The 23250-nt window shown below is 39.2% G+C and overlaps 1 protein-coding gene across 2 annotated transcripts in view; it reads left to right on the forward strand.

The window, feature by feature from the left end:
• The window catches only part of NEK7 (NIMA related kinase 7), a 159192-nt gene that overhangs the window by 63546 nt on the left and 72396 nt on the right, over positions 1 to 23250 (forward strand). For both annotated transcript variants that reach the window (XM_046678617.1, XM_046678618.1), the window contains exon 2: positions 4018 to 4102. In XM_046678617.1, coding sequence (XP_046534573.1) covers positions 4046 to 4102 — 57 coding nt within the window. In that variant the 5' untranslated portion in view covers positions 4018 to 4045. The remainder of the gene's footprint in view (positions 1 to 4017; positions 4103 to 23250) is intronic.

The following is a 23250-nucleotide window of genomic DNA, read 5'->3' on the forward strand; positions in this document are numbered from 1 at the left end:
AGGTGGGATGACTTGAGAGACTGTAGGTTTTTTTTTTTTTTTTTAAAAAAAAAAGAAGATTCAAGTCTTACAGCATTCCAACATGTATGTTAGATAGAAAAAGCAACTTAGAAATGTGGAGAAAAGCCAGATCACAGAGCATTTCAGGAAAGTGAGATAGTGAGTGTGTTGAAAGCCAGTTGAGGTCAGGTAAGAAGACTTTGGTGAGGGCCCTTATCATGTGGTTGTGAACTCTCTACTCTGTCACATGGCACAAAGTGTTGTCTTTCAAAAATAGTGAACTTCTCTCTCTTAGCTGCTTGAAACCCAACGTTAATTCTCTGATACCAACTGGACAAAGTAAATATCATAAAAAATTTTTTCATGAACTGCCGCCTTTCCCCATTGTTAGCTTAATGTTCTGCTACTCATTCCCCACCACCTGTCTCCTACCACTTGCCAACTTTAATTTGAAACTACTTATAAGATGTTGTGTTCCACATTTGGGTATGTTCGATGTGTTCTTTCCTCTTCCTTGAATTTCTCTCTTCCTTGGCTCATCTGAACCTTGTTAACTTCTGTTCATTATTTAAAACCCAATTCAGGCAGCACTGTCTTTGGGCAGCCTTTTTTTTTTTTTTTTTTTTTTTGAGGAAGACTATCCCTGAGTTCCCATCTGTGCCAGTCTTCCTTTATTTTGTATGTGGGATGCCGCCACAACATGGGTGACAAGTGGTGTAGGTCCGTGCCTTGGATCTGAACCTGCGAATCTGGGCCACTGAAGTGGAGTGCACTGAACTTAACCACTAGGCCACAGGACCGGTGCACATGGGCAGCCTTTTTTGATCGAAGATAGGTTGCCAGATTTTTTGAATTTGATCATAGTTTTTCTCGTCATTGACTTTAGACTTAATTAAACTGTAGCAATCATTATTTGATGTTTTTATGACAGATGTAGATGCATTCATTCATTAAATAATATTTGTTCAGCGCCTATTTTGTGCCAAGCATTGACCTCAGCCCTGGGGGTACAGCTGTGGGTGACACAGATAGGTCCCTGCAACATGGAATTTATAATCTAGAAGACTGAATAGATATTTAACATATTAAAATCTGTTTTCATTTTATTTATGAGGAGATTAGTGGAAAGAGAAATATCTTTGGCCTTTGAAAATATGATAAATCATTGTATTAAATCAGTGTATAAACATTGACATCTTCTTATCCTGTAATAGCATTAAGAATCAAGTGACACATGGAACCATGTTAGATATTATGCAAAGAAAATTTTGTGGCTTTTTATTCATTGTACTTATTCAGCTTACAGGCAATATGAGAATTTCATACAGACTTTTATTTTCTGAGCAGAGGCCCTGTGACCTCTGTCTGAGATACTGTAAAAGTGATTTCCCTGTTATGCATATGGTTAGATTAAATCACTTCTAAGCTTTCTTTGAGTTTTATGGTTTTTTTGTTCTCACTTAGGCTTCTTTCCTTCTTAATTTTATTTGCTTAGACGTTGTTACACATTAGTAGGTATGATGAAACCCACTTTATTATAATCTAGCACAGAATTTTTCAGTGTGTTCTTAGGATTAGTCAAGCTGTGGGATGTTAAAAAAACATTACACAAAGAAAGCATTTTGTGATTAAATAAGTTAAATATTTAAGTGAAGTTTTTTTTTTTTTTTTTAAACTGCAGGCCTGCTTGGTTCCTTGAGTGTGGTAATATTTTTTGTGATTCTCTGAGTTCCATATAGTAAATCGTGTTTCACAGAGGTCTTTGACCAGGACACCCCTTTTTTCCTGCCCTGTCATGTGAAAGTATCTGTGGGACACTAGATGTGAAATGCTGATTTTGATGATTTGGATTTCACAGTGAAAGGCATTCTGATTCATTACTAAGATTCTCTTTCTCTTTCCCTCACCTCCCCTCTTGGATCCATTAGTATGTAAAATCGAGTCCAACAATATATAAATATGATTATAAATCATGACCAAGTAGGGTTCATCCGGGAAATGAATACTGATTTAACGTTGAAAAATGAGTCCCCATGATTCAACATTTTAACAACTGAAAAACTGTATAATCATCTCAGGTGCATAAAAAGCATTTGACAAAACTCTGATATCTATTCTTTACAAAATCTTTCAGCAAAGTAAAAATAGAAGGATAGTATTCCAACCTGATAAATTAGGGCATCTTTGAAAAATGTGTATCTTGCATTTTACTTAATGGTGAAAGACTGAATGCTTTTCTCTTGAGATAGGAACAAAAAAAGGATGTCTACTTTCTACTTCTGTTTATTGTACTGGAGGTTCCAGCCATTGCAGTAGGGTAAGAATCTACAGAAAAGCTGCTTGAACTAATAAGTGAGTTAGCAGGTTTGCAAGATAAAAGGTCAGTATACAGAAGTCAGTTGTATTTCTGTACCTTATCAGAAAAATTGAAGTTAAAAATCCACCACTTATAATATTATCAAAAAATATAAAATACTTAGGAAATAACCTGAAAAAGGATGTGAAAGACCAGAACCATTGTTGAAAGAAATTAAACCTAAAATAAATGAGATATGCTATGTTCATGGGTTTGAAGACCCAATAGTATTAAAATGTCAATTCTCCCCATATTGATCTATAAAATCAGTGTAATCCCAACAGGCTTTTTGTTTTTTAAATAGAAATGGGCAGGCTGATTGTAAAATTCATATTAAAATTAGATCTGTGATTAAGCACATATCAAGACTTTATAATAAAGCTACACTAATTAATACAGTGTGTGTATGTGTGTGTGTGTGTATATATATATATGTTTGATACATGACAAGCGTCATGTAGTAGCAGTGTAGTCGAGTGTGGGGTAAAGGATAATCTTTTCAATATATGATTTGAAGTCAATTGGATATCCATATGGAAAAACAAACTAAATATTGACTTTACCTTATGTCATACAAAAATTTAATTCCAGATCAATTGCAGATCTAAATATGAAAGGTAAACAATAAAGCTGACATGAGAAGATAATGTGTGAAAACTTAGACTAGGGAAATAACTTTTAAATAGTACACAAAAGCATTAACTGTAAAGGAAAAAATTGATTAATTAGACCATATTAAATGTATGAATTTCTGTTCATCAGTTAATTTAAAGATGCCATTGTGAAGGTTTTGAAAAAACAAGTCACAGGATGGAAGAAAATATTTGCAATACAAGTGACTCATGTCCAGAATATTTTTTTTTTTGCTTTTTAAAGAGTATAATGAAGTGAAGGTGTGTTTTAGTTTCTCCATCTGTTAATCCTGTTTAAGTGGACCCTGGTTTTTTAAACCACATGATTTTAGTTATAAAATAACACTTAGAAAGAACCTGGAAGTACTTGGCGTTGTGTGGAATTGGTGTGAAAGTAGCTTCTGGACGGGCCATGGCTGTGTCTCATTTGCAGTTCAGTTCTTGAGCCTCTTGCAGCACTTGTTGTATCGTTGGTCTTCAGCCTGTGTTGACTGAGTTATTGGCTGTCTGCGTTGTGATTATAAGCAAAGTATGCGTAAAAGAGTAAACACCCTCATGTAAGGGCTCCCCTTTTAAGTTTAAACCTAAAAATTGCAGTAAGCATTATAGTTGGACATACAGTAGAACCAAAGTACTATCATTTTTAGAATATGAAGGTGAGGGATGTAAAACACTGACCGTGATTATAGGAGATTTACTGGGGGAATTACCTTCTCTTGGGGAGGCTAAGGGAAGTGTCTTTGATCTATAAGGTCTATGGAGAAGAGAGAACTTCGTCTCACCAAACAGGATTTTCTAGGCACATACGGCTACTTTGGAGAAGTGGATTAGTTGGGACTGAATATTTGTGTTAGTTAAATGGAGCTTGGATATAGCTAATGGCAGATATAAGACATGGGATTTCTTAATGGATACTTTTTGGAGCATTAAGTAAATCTCTAATATTTGAATGCATGCATCAGGCATATGATGAACAACACAGTTTGGTAATGGCTACATTATTTAAAGTTCAACTTTACATTTTTGCAGAGTTCTTAAGTTCCTGTTGCTTCAGACAATGGATGAGCAATCACAAGGAATGCAAGGGCCACCTGTTCCTCAGTTCCAACCACAGGTAATTTCTTCTAATAAATGCTGGAACAAGTATCCCTCTCTATACTTACAGTCACAGTATCTTTAGGAAATAAAGTAGCCACAAATGCTAATTAGGAATTTCCAAGGTTGTCAGAATTGTTTCTATTTTAAAATATTGTTTTAGGATACTTACTTCTCATATCAAACATGAAAAAAGGGGCACCTTTAGCCTTTAACTTTAATTGAATGACCATAGGCTTTGAGGGTTAATGTTAGGCTTAGGGAGAAAACAGAAGATGTGGCTGCACCGAGTGGTGGGAGAGTGTATTTTGTGCCCATCTTCGTTTTGACGGGCTGCTCCTAGCTTGAACACAACTGCCTCCTGTTATGGTTACTTTTCTTTTCTTGATCTCTCTGACTAGTAGTGTGTTTCTCCTGTTGTGTAGTTGTTTGTTTTTGTAACATAAAATGAAGTAAAAAGAATGTTTCAGTAAAAAGTATATGCACACACTATTGAAATCCTCTATTCATTATGGATTTGGGCCATAAAGCTCAATATATAAAGCATGTTTAAAAGAACAAACACCCCCACACAGGGGCAGCACCTCAGTTTGTTGTTGTTATTCATTGAGGCTGCTTCTCAGGTTGGTGTTGGAGGCATTCTGCAATAAGTCTCAATTCTACAATACGCCTCGTCCCAGTTTTGCTTAGACAGTAATTCTGAAATTGAAGAATTGATAGATGTTGTTCCAATGGGTTCTTCAGTCAGCTAAGTTTGGGAGACGAGGATTAAACAGTTACTTGATGGCAGTTCTCACTCAGAGCCTTCCCTATGCTAACGTGCATTGTCAGTTTCCATGGGGGGAGGATGTAGGGTGTAGTGTTTTCCGAACTTAAATTTGACTGTGGGACCCTTTTTTTTGATTTAAGCACCTCTGTTAGCTTCTCTCAGAATCAGAATCTGTGAAGCACAATTCAGAAAATACTGCACAGAAATTTTGCACCTTCCCTCTTCGTCTCCAATTTTTGAGATGCTGCCCATCCTTCAAGGACCATCTCAAATGCCATCTCTACTATGGAGCTGATTCCAGTTTTCTAAATGTAATACGTTTTCTTGGAAACCTGATGATACATTCTTTGTATGTCTCCTGGTATTTCTGCCACCTCTGTCAGTTTACGTGGACATTTTCCTTATCTTTGCTCTTGGGTGAAACTCTCCTCGAGGAAGAGGACTGTGTCCAACTTCCCTTCAGTGCTCTGTGGGGCAGCACTTCCTTGCAGGTAGCAGAGACTCAGTGAGAACATGTCATCGACGCCAACCAGGGACTCCTTCAAATGAACATGTTTAAATTAGCCGTTTACCTAACTGGCTTGTATGTTGCTTTTCTTTGTTAGACCTATCTGAGGTCTCTGTATTCAGAAAAGAGACCCTTTAGCTTAGTGTAAGGCTGATATTTTAATTTCACGATGATTGCTTTTTAAATCTACTGTCTATATTTTGTGTTATGGTGGTAAATTATTAAGCTTACAGTAAGCAACTTCTGTCTACTAGATGTAGACAGATCTTACTGCCAGTTTTACACACATGCACAAACTATTGTTTCATGTTATTTTGTTTCTAGCGAAGACAGTAAAAGATGCACCTCTAAAAATTACGTAGCTCGTGCTATGATTTTGAAATTCACAGTTTTGAACAGCCCTAAATTTCAAAGGGAAAAAACAATAAGCACTTGCATTTTTGCCTCCTACTGACTCACCAACCAGGAAAGGTCGCAGTGGCAATAGGAGGCCAAAACGAGAGTCAGTGTTTTCCTGTGACACTCTAGGCTGCCACATGGCATACATTTCAACATTATATGTATGGTTCTGCATCCCTTTTCCCACTGCTCCCTTCCTTTATGCCTCCTGCTGCTGCTCCCATGTGGGTGGACCCCTTTCCCTGTTGGAAACTGGCAGGTGTCATCCCAGCTTCTAGCTGCCCGTGGCTGGTGGGGGAGGGGGAGGATGTTTTTCCCTCTCTGCGTTCAGACCGATGGTGTGAGACAGTGAAAGAGAGATTACCCGACAAGAGCTTATAGGCGTTATTGCTTATTAAGTCTTTGAAAAAGGTTCCTGCTCTCAGTAGCATTATTTGAAAGGCTGGGAAAGGACCGCCTTTGCTTGGGGTAGACAGCCTTCTTTTGTTTTGTTCCACACCATTGGCCTCAATAACGGGGGTGATGTGGTAACATCTGGTTCACCGAGTGACTTCTGTCACTTCTGTAATGCTAATATCAGTCTGGACAGAAACAGAAACTAAGGAAGTCGCTTTCTGAGTGTCAGATACCAAGACCCTGTTAGAATGATGGGGGATGTATATCCTTGGCATATCTTTCTTTTTCTTGTTCCAACATGAATACTGTAACCCCATAATGCATATGTACGCTCTCATTTTTAGTACAGTCTGAATTCCTTTTTTTTTCAGTTTTAGAATGTAAGATTTATGTATCTTTATTAGTTTTTTTTTGCATTACTGTCATTCTCTTGAACTTATGGAAAATCTTTTCTATCAGCTTCTTTTGCCCTCCCTTTCTTTCATTTTCTTTTTTCATTCTTTGACTCCTTCTACTGAAACCTAGAAGGTACTGGATGTTTTGACTAGATTTTTATCCTGTATATTCTCATTACTTTGGGAGTCTTGTTTGTGGAACTATGGATTTAGCTAAATTAAAAAAAATACAGACTGGATAAAAGATGGTGACAGAGAAGTACTAAAATATTTACTTTTTACCATGAGACTAATTTTAAAACAATGGAAGTTTACAACTAACGTTTTGTGAGTATTTTAACTTATAGTCACTGAATGAAGAGGGCTGTGGTACATTCACTTTTTGTCATAAAGTTAAATATAAAACAACTATAATCGGAGTGCAATTCTGAGAATTTCTGGGAACGAGTAGAGGGAGGATTGATTTTAATTGTAAGAATCATCACGGCTTAGTTATAATTGTTGTTTGTAAGTTTGAAGATATGTGATGTAATGCTTTGGCTGCCTGTGAAAGAGCATCCCAGATCTACAGGTCCGAAAATAAGCATTCCTTATTTTTACAGCTTGGAGGGTATGAGAATCTTGTCTCAGAGTCTTCCAGCCCGAGCAGTAAGGTAGACTGATCATTCCTCTGAGTTCACGGCAGGCCAAACTGTAACTGAGCAAAATGGGGCTCGTTCTGCTCACCACAATCTGGTGCCAATCAATTGCAAACAAGCCGGTGGTTGAGAAAGGCAAATTTATATGATTATCTAGCATAATCGGAAGATGGCGGACTGGTGTCCTGAAGAACCGTCTGAAAATGATACAAAATCTTGAGGCAGTTGCATAGGGGAAATGGGCAGGAAAGGAGAGGGGTTAGGGATGTCAACTATCCGGTGTGACACACTTCAAGGCATCACGTTATCTCTTTCTTCTGTCATTTGTGATGGTTACCAACAGAATTTTTCTTTGTGGAGGTCATCATGTTCCTGGGAACTCAGAGAACAAAGTTGTCTTATCATAGCTGGGAGATGCATGTAAGCAAGAGTCATAGAACTAGCAGATCATATATTTTGTGAAAGAGAGAGGTGCTTAATCATCTAGCCTACGTGCAGGCTGGAATGTATTCACAGAGACTAGTGAGTCAGGGTCATAGTTACAATATTGCTTCTTTTCTCTAAGTGGCTTCCCTCATGCTAACTTAAGATCCAGCTGTTATAATTTCCACGCTGTCAGTTGTAACTTCATAATCATATGAAGTGCTCAGGAATAAGGCTGTTGACATCTTCTGGCTACTTCTTGCTGATGAGGGGTGCCGCAAGAGGGAAGATTCTGGAAGCTTAAACCTGACAGTGTGGATCTAAGCAAGCCTTTTAAATTGTGTCATTCTTTCTTGGAAAAGAGAGTTAGTTCTGACCTTTATTAAGGCTGTTTGGTCTCCTAATTGTTTTGATGCAGACCAACAACATTGTTGGAGACACCGGCAACATTTTCAACAAATAAAGAAGAGAAAAATGGTGGCACATACCAGGACAGTGGTTCCAATGGGGGTAGGTAGTGAAGTTGAGAGAGCAGAGGAAAAGCAGGTTATGCCACCTATGAATCCTCTACATGGACATTTATATTCATTGACCACTTGGACACTTTTCTTTCCCCCATTGTCTACTGTGATCTTTACTTTATGATATCCTTGACTAATTTGGTTTAGGGTCTGTGTTAAGTCTTCATTAAAGAAAGTTAATTCTTCTTCTCGCCAAGCAGTTTCTAGGACCTGTACTGCAGAGTGAGGTGTAAGTTCCAGCTCCCATGTCAAATAAGATTTTACGTCAGTGTTGTCCAATTTTAGTTTTCAGGGCTTCAGGAAAAAGGGTGGTTTTAGTTTTCGATAATTCTAAATGAAAAAGGACAGAAAAAGGTTGAAAACGTTAATTTGGAGATCTGTAGCAGATACTTGAGGAAACTAGAAGAATTCAGGATACAGTCCAGTTTACAGCTACAAAACAAAAACCTCAGAGACAATTAACAGAACCAAAATCCATCATCCATAGATGTATGTTATAGATTATACTGAAACACAATTTTTTCTCTCTGAAATCACCCTCATTTTTACCAAAGATAGCCAGAGACTCATTGGTTTGTAAACTAGGTCTAGTTTAAAAAAAATTTTGGCCCAATTATCTACGTAAGTACAGTAAGAATAGCAATTGATCATGTATGCTCTTTTGAATCTGCTTTGTTGAAACTTTTCATGGAAGGAATCTCAGATTGAACTTTAAAGGCCTTTTGAGGCCAGGAAAGGCAGACCAAGGACTCGTCCTCAGACTCTGCCTGCAGTTCCTACAGATTTGGGGGAATTCCTCTTTTCTTCAGGTCCCCAAAATATCCTGGGGTTCCTACAGCTACCAGGGAAGTGACCTTCCTTACTTACCTAGTAAAGTTGCTGGGAACCCTGTAAGCAAAGTACCAGGCCAATATTTCCAAGTTGCTTTATTCTGTAAAGTCCAGTCTTTGTTCCTCAAAAGCTGTCTTGTCATAGCTGAGTCTATGTTTTTTTTTTCAAATATAACATTCCAGTCAAACCCTTAGGTAGTATAACCACTCTTTCCAATTATGTCCTGCTATACGGAGAACAGATTATTATTGAACTTATGCAAATAACTATATTGCCATGAATATAAGAATACTCATCAAAAGATTTCAAATTCTAGAGGGATCAGATAGGGAGAAAAAGATAAATGCTTTAATTTTGTTTACAAATTGTTATAAGTCATAGTTCCTTAAAAGAAAAGGGAAAAATTTTCCTTAAACCTGGACAAACAAAACATTAAAAAATCAGCAAGATTTCAAAGAAAAAGTCATAAAAATTATAGACATCCTCATCAGTTTATTCAGTCCCATGATATCAACTTTTGATCTTCGCTTAGCAGTTTCATGAGGCTATCAGTTTCCCTGTTGTAGTTCTTTAAGTTTTTACCCAGCTTGGTTTTATAATCTGAAAGTTTATCAGAAACCTGTGTTTTAGAGCAAGTGTCAGAGTCCTTTCCATGCATCTCTCTGAAGATGAAATACATTTGCAAAAACATGAGAGTAAAACAACACCTGTCTGCATATAACAAAACATTAAAAAATGGCAATTGACAAGACATTTGGCTGTTTCTGTAACATACAACACTTTAAGATAATAACTAGAATTATGACTGACAACCAGGACAGATCAGAAGTTTTGGAATGTTGTATAATTTTTAAAACACTTACAGTAAGAACATTTACCCACACGGTATAATCTAGGAAGGCTTATTATCATTTATTTGATAATGTTTCCTATGTAATTTAACATACCAAATAAGTCTGATTAGTTTAATGTTTTCCTCTTTATAGAAATAGAACAAGTTCTTTGAGAAGTCCCAAGACTGATTGGAAATTCTTAAAGGTTCTTTTTTTTTTTTTTTTTTTAAGTCAAAAGACCTTAATTTTTGCAGAAGTTCATCAAAAATATCAAAAGTTTGTAAAAAACTTGGTCAAATAGGAAATAATGCTTGGTTATCCATTCAGTCAAGGTGACAACAGAAGTAGTCAAAGGCAACAGAGAGTTACAACAGTCAAAAAACCTTAACAGACCTCAGATTTTTTGAACATAGGAAATTATTTTAACAAAACATAGATTTTCTGTCTTTTAGGTAGACTTACTCAAAGGAAAACCTTTTGAACTTCTATATCAAGAGCAGACCAAAAGTTGAAGAAAATTATTTTTTTAAGAGAGAAAGCCAAATTCTAATTTTGCATCAGCTTACTTTTTATATTGCAACTCATGCATTTTAATCTCAGCCAACTTGACCATGCACAAAACTCCTCAGGGTATTACTTCCACAAACCTTCCGTCAGTTACTTTTTACATTTAAGGATTTGTCCCATGCCGCCTTTTCTTTTTTTCTTTCCTTGTCCTTTAGGACAGGTTTATCTTTCTTAACAAAACAAGCAGAAATATCTCTATTCTTTATACTTTCTTTACTGAAAACATACATTTTACTTTCCTTGTATACAGACTTTCTAGAAATGCGTGCTTTCTCATAGAAAATGTCTCAGCATGCACAAAACATGCTTACTAACACACTCAAGCATTTTCCAGTTTCTTTGAGATAAGAGACCAGAGGCAGGTAAATCTATGCTTAGTAATCAGTTTTTAGTAGTTTTATGTGGAAATGACCTAGATACTAAACAGATTTTTATTATTTAACTTACCAAAAAGATTTTGGAAGCTATTTTTCAAGTGTGCAAACCATAAAACATAATTATTGTACCCCAAAATTTGTACCTGTGTTTATCTATGTAAATTCTTTGTTCCTGACAATTATGTTTAGATTATTCTTAAAAACTTGATGTGACATTAAAGCGGTTAGCCATCATCTTACGTTGTTTTAAGTACATAGATTATAACATAATTATTGTTAAACAGTTTGTCCAAAAACTTTCATCTTTTTTACATCCTTTTAGTTTACTTGTTCCCAATAATTATATTTAGATTGCCTACAAAACCCTCATGATACATCAGACAAAATCAGCTATTATTCTGGGTTTGTTTTTTTTTTTTTTTTTTTGAGGAAGATTGTCACTGAGCTAACATCTGTTCCCATCTTCCTCTACTTTATATGTGGGACACTGGCCACAGCATGGCTTGATGAGTGATGTGTAGATCTGCACCCAGGATCCGAACTGGTGAACGCTTGGCTGCCAAAGCAGAGCGTGTGAACTTAACTGCGATGCCACCAGGCCAGCCCCTGTATTATTATTTTTGCTGACAAGTTTTGTAACAGAGATACTGTTTGTACCACATCTGATGTTGATAACTCTGGAAACATATTTATTCCAATCAAACCAACAAACTTAAGCTCTTCGTTTACCAAAGATCATTTTATATTGTGTTAACTTGAAAGACATCCGGGCTAGTTTCTGTTACATTTAGAAATAACTTATAAGTTATTTACTCCAAGCCAATTAAATAGAGCTCCTTTAGAAACTATATCATCTGGAGGCAGACAGGTACATATAGAGACAGATAGACACAAATAGAGATCTTCAAAATTGTTATCAGATATCAGGTACAAAATTCAGAAGAATAGTTGGGTCCAAATTATTTTTCTGGCAGGTGGACCTGCTCAGATGGCCCAAAATATTTCCTAAGGATTCTTTTCTTTTTGCTCTAAGGATCCTTTTTACAGCTGTTTTTGAAATCCTTTTGTCTTTTAGAAGATTCTGCGTACTAATCAAAGACTGCATTCTATCATAAGAGGTTTTGAATTCTCTCTTGCAAGGGTGTCCCCTTAAGGTGGCCTCATCTGAAATAGAGGTTCCCCAGAATGACCATTATAATTCCAAATTATCTCAAAAGTTTACTTATTTTCTCTTGCATAATTTTGGATCAGGAGTTTTGGGGGAGTTGAAGTGGGGAAGCTTAGCAAGAGAGGAGATTTGGTTTCCTTTCACTAGCATGTTTAATTACTTATTTTCTTTTAAAGAGGCAGTAAAGTATTCCTGATTTCATTTAGAGGCCTCAACAGATTAAAATAGGCTCCCCATTGGTTGTTTAATTTTATACTGACTTTTTCCAATTGCATATGTAAATACACCACTTTTGGTAAACTGAAATTGTCCCGTTTTGGCCATTTCCTCTCTGGAGTCTAAAGAATATTGTGGCCGTGTTGTGTTGCAAAGGAAACCATCTTCTTCTTGGACAGGGGCTCATAGCTCAAGTCAGCCTGTTTAGCCAAGAGGCAGCACAGAGTGCTTTTCTTGGGGACAGATAGAGTTCCCCCCATTTCAGAATTACAAACACATAGACACGTAGACACAAACAGGATCCCAAACAGAACTGATACGCAGATGGGATCCCAAACAGAACAGACAGGTGCACCCGACAGATTCCAGGTAGTGCTACACTATGTCTCTCATTAGTCGACACCCAGACTCGGATGGGGATATCCCTGTGGGATTTCCCCTCCAAGAGACAGGGAGTTCATGGCAGGCCTGACCGGGGTGACTTACCCTACTCCAAATTGAGCCCATTGACTCACCAGAAGCGAAAACAAACAAACAAGCAAACAAATCTAGAGCCTGTTTTGTTTCTTCAGCCACTGGGAAGCGTTGAAGGTGGTTGGCAGTCGGGAGAACTCAGGGGACAGTCTCCGGGAGAAAGAACATCCCAGCAGCTGCTGCGAGAGTCCCAAGATTTCTCCTGGATTTGACTAGCCACAGGCAGAGGCACGTCCCATCTGGGTCGCCAGAAATTTGTAACCGAGCAAAAAGGGGCTTGTTCTGCTCACTGCAATCTGGTGCCAATCAGTTGCAAACAAGCGGGTGATTGAGAAAGGAAAATTCATACGACTAGCTAGCATAATCAGAAGATGGTGGACTAGTGGCCTGAAGAACCATCTTAAAATCATGCAGAATCTTGAGGCAGGTGCATAAGGGAAATGGGCAGGAAAGGAGGGGGGTTAGGGATGTTGATCATCCGGTGTGACGAACTTCAAGGCGCCACATTATCTCTTTCTTCTGTCATTCGTGATGGGTACCAACACAGAATTTTTCTTTGTGGAGGTCATCATGTTCCTGGGAACTCAGAGAACAAAGTTGTCTTATCACAGCTGGGAGATACATGTAAGCAAGAGTCATAGAACAAGCAGATCATATATTTTGTAAAATCAAGAGGTGCTTAATCATCTAGGCTACGTGCAGGCTGGAATGTATTCAGAGACTGGCGAGTCAGGGTCAGAGTTACAATATTGCTTCTTTTCTCTAAGATGGCTTCCCTCACATGTACTTAAGGTCTAGTATTACAGAACAGCAGTCCGCCTGTGGTTTTGCATCTCTGTGAAGTGAGCATGGAGAGATGAGAGGAAGTTTACCTTGTAGCATGTCCGGGGCAGTAATCCGGGTACACTGTGGGTCAAAGTGAAGTAGCCCACAGTGGATTCTGTTGAGTGGTGAGATTTTTGGCCATGATAACTGTATTATCATCCCCTCTCTTTAGCTTATCTTACAGAATTACTTTCTTTATGAAATAAGGGTCATCATTTAGCTTGTTTCTTTTGATGAATTGATTTTGCCAAGGTACTTATACAGCATTGAGTGGAGCTTCTATTTTGGGAACTCCTTATAGAAATTTAGGTGTAGCGTTCTCCTTTTAACAGCTTACTTCGTTGAATAGCTTTGTTGATCTAGGTACAGGAGAATGAGCAGCAGCTGTTTTGAGGAAAGAGGACTCTTCCTATGTTTAAATTCGTGACCATGAACCTCAAGTAAACCTTAATGCTATTCAGCACCCATAGCCTTAGTCCCTTCACTCCCCACTCTCCTCAATGACTATCGCACATCTTTTCTCTCCTCAAACACCCACCACTTTCTCCCCCATCCTCACTCTCAACTGATGCCCTTGCTCCCTATGTCACTTAAAAAATGGAAACAATCGGAAGAGAACTTCCGCAGACTCCTGCGGTGGATAGTGGATATCCTCCTCCCAGAATCCGTACTCAAGGGATCTGCCTTTTCTGTTACCAGACCAACTAGCCACACTGTTCCATCTCCATCCCCTAATCGTTTTAGCCCCCTCTACCGGGTCCTTCCCGTTAGCATACGATTGTGCTCTTATTTCTTCCATCTAAACAACACAACAAAACAAAACCAAAAAACAGCTTTGGAAGTCCTTTTCTCCAGCTGTTAACCTGTATATCTGCTGCCTTTTGTTGCAGAATTCCCAGAAAGATTAATTTGTAGTTTCTCCTTTCACTTTCTTAATGTGCTTCAGGTGGGCTTCCTCTACTGTACTGCAGCCTAACCCGCTCTTGTCAGGATGTCCAGTTACCTCGTCAGAGGTCAGTTCTCAGGCCTCGTCTTTCTTGACTCATCTACGCCCGTTTGGTAGCGTTGATTGTGCTCTCTTCTTTGAAACCTTTTTATCACTTAGCTTCCAAGAACCTTGTTTTTCTCTCGTCTTCCTGGTCCCTCCTCCTTTGCTGATTTCTTCTCACCTCCTGGACCTCCCAATGGTGGAGTCTCCAAAGCTTTAGACAGACCTTTTTGCTCTCTCTGTCCCTTGCTTGGTGATCTCATCCAGCTTCATGATTCTCTGTATGATCTATTTGCTGATAATTCTAAAATTTATATCTCAACCCAAACCTCTGTTGTGAATTCCAAACTCATAAGTCCAGTTGCCTACTTGGCATCAAATTCGCATATCTCAAACTTAATGTGTCAGAAACCGAACTCTGAATATTCCCCCTCAAGCCATCGCATCTGTAGTCTTCTCTATCACAGTTAGTGGCAAGTGTCCCCTTTCACTTGCTCAGGCCAAAACTCCGAGAGACATCCGGACTTCCTCCCATCTCTCTCATCTCATGTCTCATCTGTTAACAGATCCCATAGGGTCTATCTTTAAAATATATTGAGAATTGGAGTACTTCTTACCTCCTCTACTGCTGCCGCTCACGTCGGTTACTTTAATTTTCACACACCTTATTGCAGAGCATCCCAGCTGGTCTCTGCTTCCAGCCGTGCCTCCCCCTCCAGTCTGCTCTCAACACAGAAGTCAATACAAAATTATATAAAATATGACATTTCAGTCAAATCACGTCTGTTGAAAACTTTCTAGTAGTTTCTCATCAGCTTGCTCACTGATCTTCTTCAAGTATATATTCAAATGTCCTCTTCTCTGATCATTCAATGAAAAAGGAACTTTCACACAACCCGGTATGTCTTTGCTGCCATATTTTTCTCCATAAAATTTATCACCTTATCACTTTTTATTTTATTCATTGTCTTCTTTTCCAGAGTAGAAGTGTTATCCCTAGTCCCCAGAATGGTACCCAGAGCACATAGTAGGGATTCAGTAAATATTTGTTGAGTGAATACAAACTTGGTGTCAAATCAACCCATTCTCTCTGTTTTCAAGCACCACCTTTCAAATGAATGTTAAAGTACATAAATATCTCCAGCACTTCTCTTTCCCTGTACAGGTAACCACCTACATCCTCCATTTCTTATTGAACTTTTTTGTCACCTCCCATTGGAACATACCTCTTTCCCCCAAGGACACTGCTTTCTCTGTAACGCTTTCAAGTGGAGGCCACTTGTTCTCTGACACCCATGTAGGTAAGGGTCAGGAGGTGGGACCAGCAGCCTTCTCCATCCATGGTGCCTCTTCCAAACCATTGCTTCTCCCTTTTCTTGGGGTTAGGGAGGGGTGAAACCTGCTGCATTGGGGCTTCTGCCACCCACCCAACGAAAGGACTGTTACCTTTCTTGTAGCTGTAACTTTCTGACCCCCTCACTACTCCTTCCATTAGCTGAAAATGTGGCCACTTGGCTAGTGTCATATCCCCTTCCGTCCATGTATGTCCTACCAATACCTGCTGATGATTGCATTCTTACAATGCACCTGCCCTGTGCTGTGCATTTTGGATACCCTGTTTCATTTAATCCTGGCAGAAACCGTAGGAGGCATTATTTTTCATCCTTTACAGATGAGGAGACTGAAGCTCAGACTAGTTAACTGGCTTGGCCGTGCTCACATAGCTAGAGTGGTGGAGCTGGGATTTGACCCGGGTATGGGCAACCCTGAGCGCTGATCCTTTAGCCTTCACAGAGAAAGCTCCTCATGCATTTCCTGGCCAGTCCAATCTCCTCAGTCACGGTGACTCCTGGTATTTTCATAGGTACCCCAAGCTCCTAGTCTTCAAGATGAAGTTGATTGTGTTCTGCCCAGGATTGCACTCTTGCTTGTAATTAGTACCTCAGTACCCGCATCCGTCTAGTGCCCAGACTGCAAACAAGGGACCTTCTCCCTTGCATTTAGGCAGTTTCTATGTCCTCTTGATTTGACCCCCTGAAGAACTATTGAATCTGCTAATTCTCTACGTCCTGATTGTAACTACTCTAGGTGACTGTCATTTTTTTCCTGGATTATCGCAGCAACTTTGTAGTTGATCTCTTTACTCCTTGTTTTACTGTTTCTATTCCATTCTTTACGTTGTAGTAAGAGTCATCTTTCTGAAGTGTACATTTTATTACATCACTGTCCGTATAAAGCTGGTTTTTTATTATTCTTAGGATGAATTCTCCATTTCTTACATGACTTAGAAGGTCTTGCCTCATCTGGTCTCCTTTTACTTCTCCAGCGGCGTTTTGTGTTTTGAACTCAGATTCAGCCATATCTTGCTTGTACCATGCTCTCTTTCATCTCCAAATCTAAGGTGATGAGTAATGGTCTCAGGTGGTGTTTAAGAAGATTTAATCACTAATGGAGCATAATGAGCAAGCGGCTCATTATAATGCATGTGGGCTGCATTTCATGATAGAGACTCTAAGGAAAATGTTATAGTGGAGGAAATAGGTAATTTGGAAGACAGCAGCAAGATTCCTCTCAGGAAAATAATGATTATTGATGGTAGTTCCTTATACTAGTGTGCTTCTAATAAATAAGGATATCCTCTACCAGCAGTGGAGCGTTCACTTGAATGCATCATATTTAACAATGAGTGGTAGATATGGGTGCTCAACAGGTGCTTGTTGGATGAATGGATCAATCTCTAAATGAAATTTAATTTAATTTCTCCCTCTTCACCAGCTAAATATTCATCAATCTAACTACATTGTGTTAATATCATGTAGATTTTAGTTACTTTAGAGTTGTTTTTGGAAGAGATTGTGTGGCAACATAGAATACTAAGAAAGCTGTCAAATGATTTCACAGTATTTAAAATTTGATTGAATTTTGAATTTAGGTTGATTGTTCATGTTTACGTACTTAGGGATAAGTGTTCCTCAAATTTTAAAGGAAATACCTTGAGAAATTTAGATGATTTTGAATGACAATGCAGTAAGGATTCTCTCTTCTGCTCTCTTGGAAATTTCTATTTGAACAGTCTGTTGAGAGTGAAGTGGGCAAAGATGAGGCTGACATTAATCTAATAGTTTTCCAACTTTATTTAAAACTATGTTCAGGGCCTGAAATAAAGTTTTAATAATTCACTGATGAGAATTATTCTATTTTTGAGGGTCAATTTGATATTTGGAAATATTCCAAAATCCTTTGGAACCAAGTGTTTACTTGGTGAATAAAGTAAATAGTCTTACTATTCTTCTTTTGACCAAAATGAGATATCTTCTTAAATGAGTCTAATAATTTTCATATGGTTCACAAACCACCTCTGATTACAATTCAGGGAAGAATTTCAGACCTGTTTTCAGTCTCGGGAACCTTCCTGGCTAAGTCCATGCCCACCCAGGGTTCCTGTTCTGAGGAGCAGCCTTGAATGTTTGCCTTCTAGTGCGTTTGTTAGAGATCAGTCACATGATTTTACCTTTAGAATACCTTTACATTTTGTCTTCTTTTGTATCATTATGTGAATATTCTGACTTTTTTCATTTGACTGTAGTTATGTCTCACACAGCTTTCTGGCTAAATATTCATAAAACAAGTATTTTCCAAATTTAGAAATTGTGATAATTATTTCTTTTTTCAGCCACATTTATACAGAATAAATTTAATTAGGCATCCCTTTTTCTCCCTTGACTGGATCTCATGCCAGGTAGGAGAACGAGGGGGTGGAGAACGAGGAGCTTCTGGAAGCTTATGACAGAGAGTCTGATAGAGGATGAGAGGGGTACCTGGAATAATTTAACTCAGCACTAACTTGCAGAACCAACAAATGAGAGAGTCAGAAAAGTGAATTAGATTGCTCAAAGTGAGTGGGCAGAGTGACAAGAGAAGGCTGAGGGCAGTGCCCTGTGGACATCCAAGTTTCTGGGAGGAGTGTGGAGAGAAGCTGGGAGTAAACAGAGAGCTGGCTGTTGAGGGTGGTGGTTAGAGCTTGGGCCCTGAAGTCAGTGCCTGATGAATTCCTGGATCCCCCACTTTCTGGCCATGTGATGGAGGGCAGTACACCTCACTTTTCTTATCGATAGATGAGAGGAATAATAGTTTTTAGCTCATAGAGTTGTTACATGTGGAGCTTTTAGTGTGCTTGGTACCTAGTTAGCACTCAGGTGATAGTGATGACGATGATGACGATGACCACACTGACAACGTTCTGCCACTGATTGTCTCGGCACACAGATTCCTCTGCCCATTGCTTGCTTCTGTATCACCTAACAGCCTTTATTGCACTGTTATTACCAACCTTCTGCCCAAACTACTTCTCCTTTAGCCTTAGTTACTCCCAGTAAATGGCTGCTCAAGCCAATAACCCGTGAGTTATCCCTGATTTCTCTCTGTCCCGCACTTCTCATATTCAGTTCATCAGCAATTCTACCTCAAGATCTTCTCTGGAGTCCTCGTGCTGTCTGCACCTAACTGGGCCCCTTGGGTCGGGTCTACGGCCTTATTCTGCCTCCCTGCCTCCACCGTGCTTTCCGCAGTCTCCTCTCTAATTCCTTCTCCACACAGCATCACGAGTTCTCCTTGTCACAGTGCGGTGCCCCCCTGCCTAGAACTCAGTCTCTTCACTCGTGCCGTCAGAGCACCGTGTGGTTTTGTCAGTTTACCTCCTGAACCTCCTTCCTTCCCACTGTCCCCCTGTTCTCCATCCTCCAGCCACAGTGTCCTTCCTTCTGTTCCTGGAACACGCCAAGCTCCTCCTTTCCCGAAGACATTTTCTCCAGATGTTCTTTCCGCTATGGCTGCTCCTTCCTTTCCTTCTGGTCTTTTAATCTCAGTGAAAGTGTCACCTCAGCAAGATCATTCCTAAATTACCCAATCCAAAATAACTATCCACTTATTTTCTATTATATCACTCTGTTTCTCTGCATAGTTCTTCAATATGATCAATGCGTACTGGATACTGTTATGTATTTGCTCATTGACTTTTTATTGTTTTTGTATTATGTGTTTAACTCCCTCCCCTGTTAACATTTGTGGACTAAATGAATACATTTTAGAATACATCTTCCCTCTATTTCTCTCTCTCTCTGTCTGTCTCTCTCTCACTCTTTCTGTCTCTGTTTCTCTCAATAAGAAGCTTTTTCTCTCTCTCTATAATTTTACCAGTGTATAGCTAGTGGTGTTCGTGGGGGGGGTAGTGGAGATGGACGAGTCTTTGTCATTAATTAACTGTTCTACTCACGATAAGCTGGGAAAGATAATCAGTATTTTCGGTTACGTAATTTGGATATAGTAATTATGCTGGGTAGTATTGCTAATGATGATTAAATGGTACAGATACCAGGGTCTTATAAATGTTTAACCAGATAATAGGTTATATTTGGCCACTCATTTTTCTTATGCTATAGTGAATTTCCTCCTTTGTTTGATAAAAAGCCAGTTATAATGATTAATGGCATGTTGTTCAAACTGATGTAAATCTCCGACACTTAAGTATCTTTAAGGATGGTTACTTTTGAAATACTTCAAAAAAATTTAGGAAGATGATTTTTCAAATGGGAAGAAGCATATATTCACTGGCACATGTGGGTTTTTTTGTGTTGTTTTGTTGTTTTGGTTTCCAGTGAAGTTTGTGGAAAATAATGTATGTCAGAGTTGTGTTAGATAGGGTTAGAAGGGTATTCTAGTTTGTATAGTTTGGAGGTGAGTAATATATTTTTCAAGATCATAGCATGAGCTTTATTGCTAAATAAAATTGAAAGGCATTTTGAAGTTTTATTACTTTTAAATTTTGGAGAGATTCAATAATATTAATATGAAATATAAAGTAATTTATTAATGTACATAATTGAAAGATGAAAATCACTAGTAAGAGGCAAGTTTGCAGTAACAATGAAAACCTTATTAATTATGCTAAATATTGTAATTAATACTGGCTTGTATATTTGGTCATTGATAACAATGCCTCTGGGAATTATCAGGATGTAATTTTCTCTCTGGGGAGCCCATTGCGTGCGTGCTGTGGCTCCTCATTTCCCCAGAGAGAGTTATCATCGTACTGCTATCTGGAGTTATCTTACTGCTCATTAAATGTCGTTGCCTTAAATTAAGAGAAATTAATTTAGTGCTAGGAAATTATTAATTGTTCAAGGAGTTTGCACCTGTGACAGTAAGAGCTAGTGGCAAAGCAGAATGAATTTTGTTTTGAGATGAAAAGTATTTCTGTGAAGAAAGCAGTAAACACAGACTGACATGTAGAAGTTAATCCCAATTAGTTAGTAAGATCTGGTGTTTTGTGATTTGAATGCATTCAGATCAACAGGAGATTCACCAAGAAGAATCGAGAACATTTAAGATGTTCCAGAAAGCCTCATTCCCTCTAGGGTTTGATTTCTTAGTTGACATCTGTGATTTTGAATATTTATGTTTCTGAGATTTCAGGATGCTTTCCTAATATAACCTGTTAGTGTATACATTCAGATATCTCACGAGGCTAAACTTAATAATTTACCACAAAAATGTAATATAAATGCTTCCAAGAGCAGTTTTAATCAGAGGAGTTGTGGATGTCTTAATACTTAGTAAATAAGAAATAAATACTAAAAAAACCCTCTGTAGACTTATAGTTTGTTATCCATTAATTAGTTTTGAGGCTTCTTCCAAAAATGAATCTGTTTGAAAATACTTATATGGGGTGTATAGTCTTTATTTACTAATTTTGGAAGATATTTTGTGCAGCATTAGCCATGCCCTTTCTCAGTTTTCTTTTGTCATGAAGGGTGTGCAGTTTCCTACTCACAGGGATTGTGAGCTTTGAACCAGCTGTTCTCCTCTTCAGTTTACCTGTGATTTTAAACTTTATTTTAAACATGTTCCAACCATATGATGTAATTGCCACCCAACATGGTTTTACGTATTAAGCACTCCCCCACAAGAATTATGAGAGAACTTTGGGCAGAATAACTATCGTTAGATATGCTGTGTGCACCCAAGAAGCCTCATGACTGAGGAGTTAGGCTCTGTTCCTTCATGAATCGGGAAGATAATCCACATGGTGAGTGGGGTCCCAGCAGGACGGCAGAGCCCGTGACTGGGTGATTCTTAGAACCCTGGTGAGTATGCCATTGCCATATGGGGAGTCGAGCAGTAGGTAGAGACAGACTGCACTTGTGGCTCAGAAAGAAGGACTAGAAAAGAAAATTAGGTGGAGACTAAAGAATTTCAGTCCTGAAAGCTGGAGGATGTGAAGGAGGGTCCACAAACACAGGACCCCAGTTGGGAGAGTGAGGTGGAAAGTTGTTCCGGCTGGCACTCCTGGGGAGACGAGTATCTTAACGGAGAGTATAGTGAGCCCCTGCTGTGTGTGCGGCTCTGTCGTGGGTTCTCAGATTCGTTGTCTCATTCAGACACAGTTCTTTGGGTAGGCTACCCCTGTTTCACAGAAGTAGGAAACAAGGTTTGGCTGGCTTGCCCAGTTCAGAAAGATTCTGAGCATCACAACTGAGATTTGAGCCCAGGCCTTGCTGACTGACTCCTGAACCTGTGCCTGTTCTATTGGGCTGTATGGGAACTCGGTGGCTTCTTCTGTCATGCCATGCCGAGGCCAGGCTTTGGAGCACAATGTCCAGTGCTTCCCCTGTCACTCCACGGGGACAGGGGTTGATTAGGAAGGAAGGTCTCCTTTAATAGTGGGGATGGAAGGGATTTCTCTTTGTCCTGTTGGGAAACCGTTAGAGGCAGAGGCATTCACCGTGCTGTGTGGGTCTGATGTTTTTCCGCTACACTGCGCTGCTTCCCCACTCGGTTCTGCTTGGGGCCTGTCAGTATTATAGTCATGCACTGTGTTTAAAGCCTTTTGCATGCATTAAGTTGTTTCAGATACCTTCACTTATTCAGTAAATATTTATTGTCTTTTTTTAAAAATTTCTTTTTTTTGCTTGAGGAAGATTGTTGCTGAGCTAATGTCCATGCCAGTCTTCCTCTGTATTGTATGTGGGGTGCCGCCACAGCATGGCTTGATGAGCTGTGTGTAGGTCTGCACCCAGGATTGAACCTGCGAACCCCGGGGCACCAAAGTGGAGTGTACCAACTTAACCACTACGCCACCAGGCCAACCTCTTTGGTGTCTTTTTAAAATAAATTTATAAAAAATTCATTTATATAAAAATTCATGTCAGGCAACCTTCGTGGCATCTGGGTACAAAGATAAAACTTGATCTCTGCCTTGAAAAGCTCAGTGTATGAAGGAGGAATACATATTTATAAACAAATCGTTAAAATCCAGCCTGATCCAGAACCTCGCCCAGTGCCCAAATCGGTACAACTGTGCATGGAGTCGAATGACGCCCGTCAGTTGCTGCGGAAGCAGAGAGGCGGGAGCAGCAGAGCTGCCTGAGTGAGCTGAAGACGGTTCCATAGAAGGGCTAGCAGCTGGATTCCGAAGATGAGTTGTGGTTTCGCAGGTGTGAGAGTGAAGTTATTCAGAAGGCATGGGACGAGCAGATGCCTTTCATGGAGGGGCCAAAGCTCAGGGTGCACTTGGGGAACAAATGGTGTGGCTGGTGGACGAGGCCCCTGGCTAGTTTCAAGTGACTAGAAGAGCTCTCTGCCATACGCAGTAAGGGGTCCTTACCCTCGTTTTAGAGTGGAAGAAACAGAGTTGGTTTTACTTTCATGAAAGCTGAAGGTCCTTTGAATGACTCATCTCAAATCCAAAAGCCATTTTGTGCAGCTCAAAAAAATCCCCTGGGCCTTAAGGGCCTGCAGGAGACTGAGACCTGAGACCCACTTTATACGCCAAACTGAGAAC

The sequence above is a fragment of the Equus quagga genome, chromosome 12 (genome assembly GCF_021613505.1).
Source record: "Equus quagga isolate Etosha38 chromosome 12, UCLA_HA_Equagga_1.0, whole genome shotgun sequence".
Lineage (NCBI taxonomy): Eukaryota > Metazoa > Chordata > Mammalia > Perissodactyla > Equidae > Equus > Equus quagga.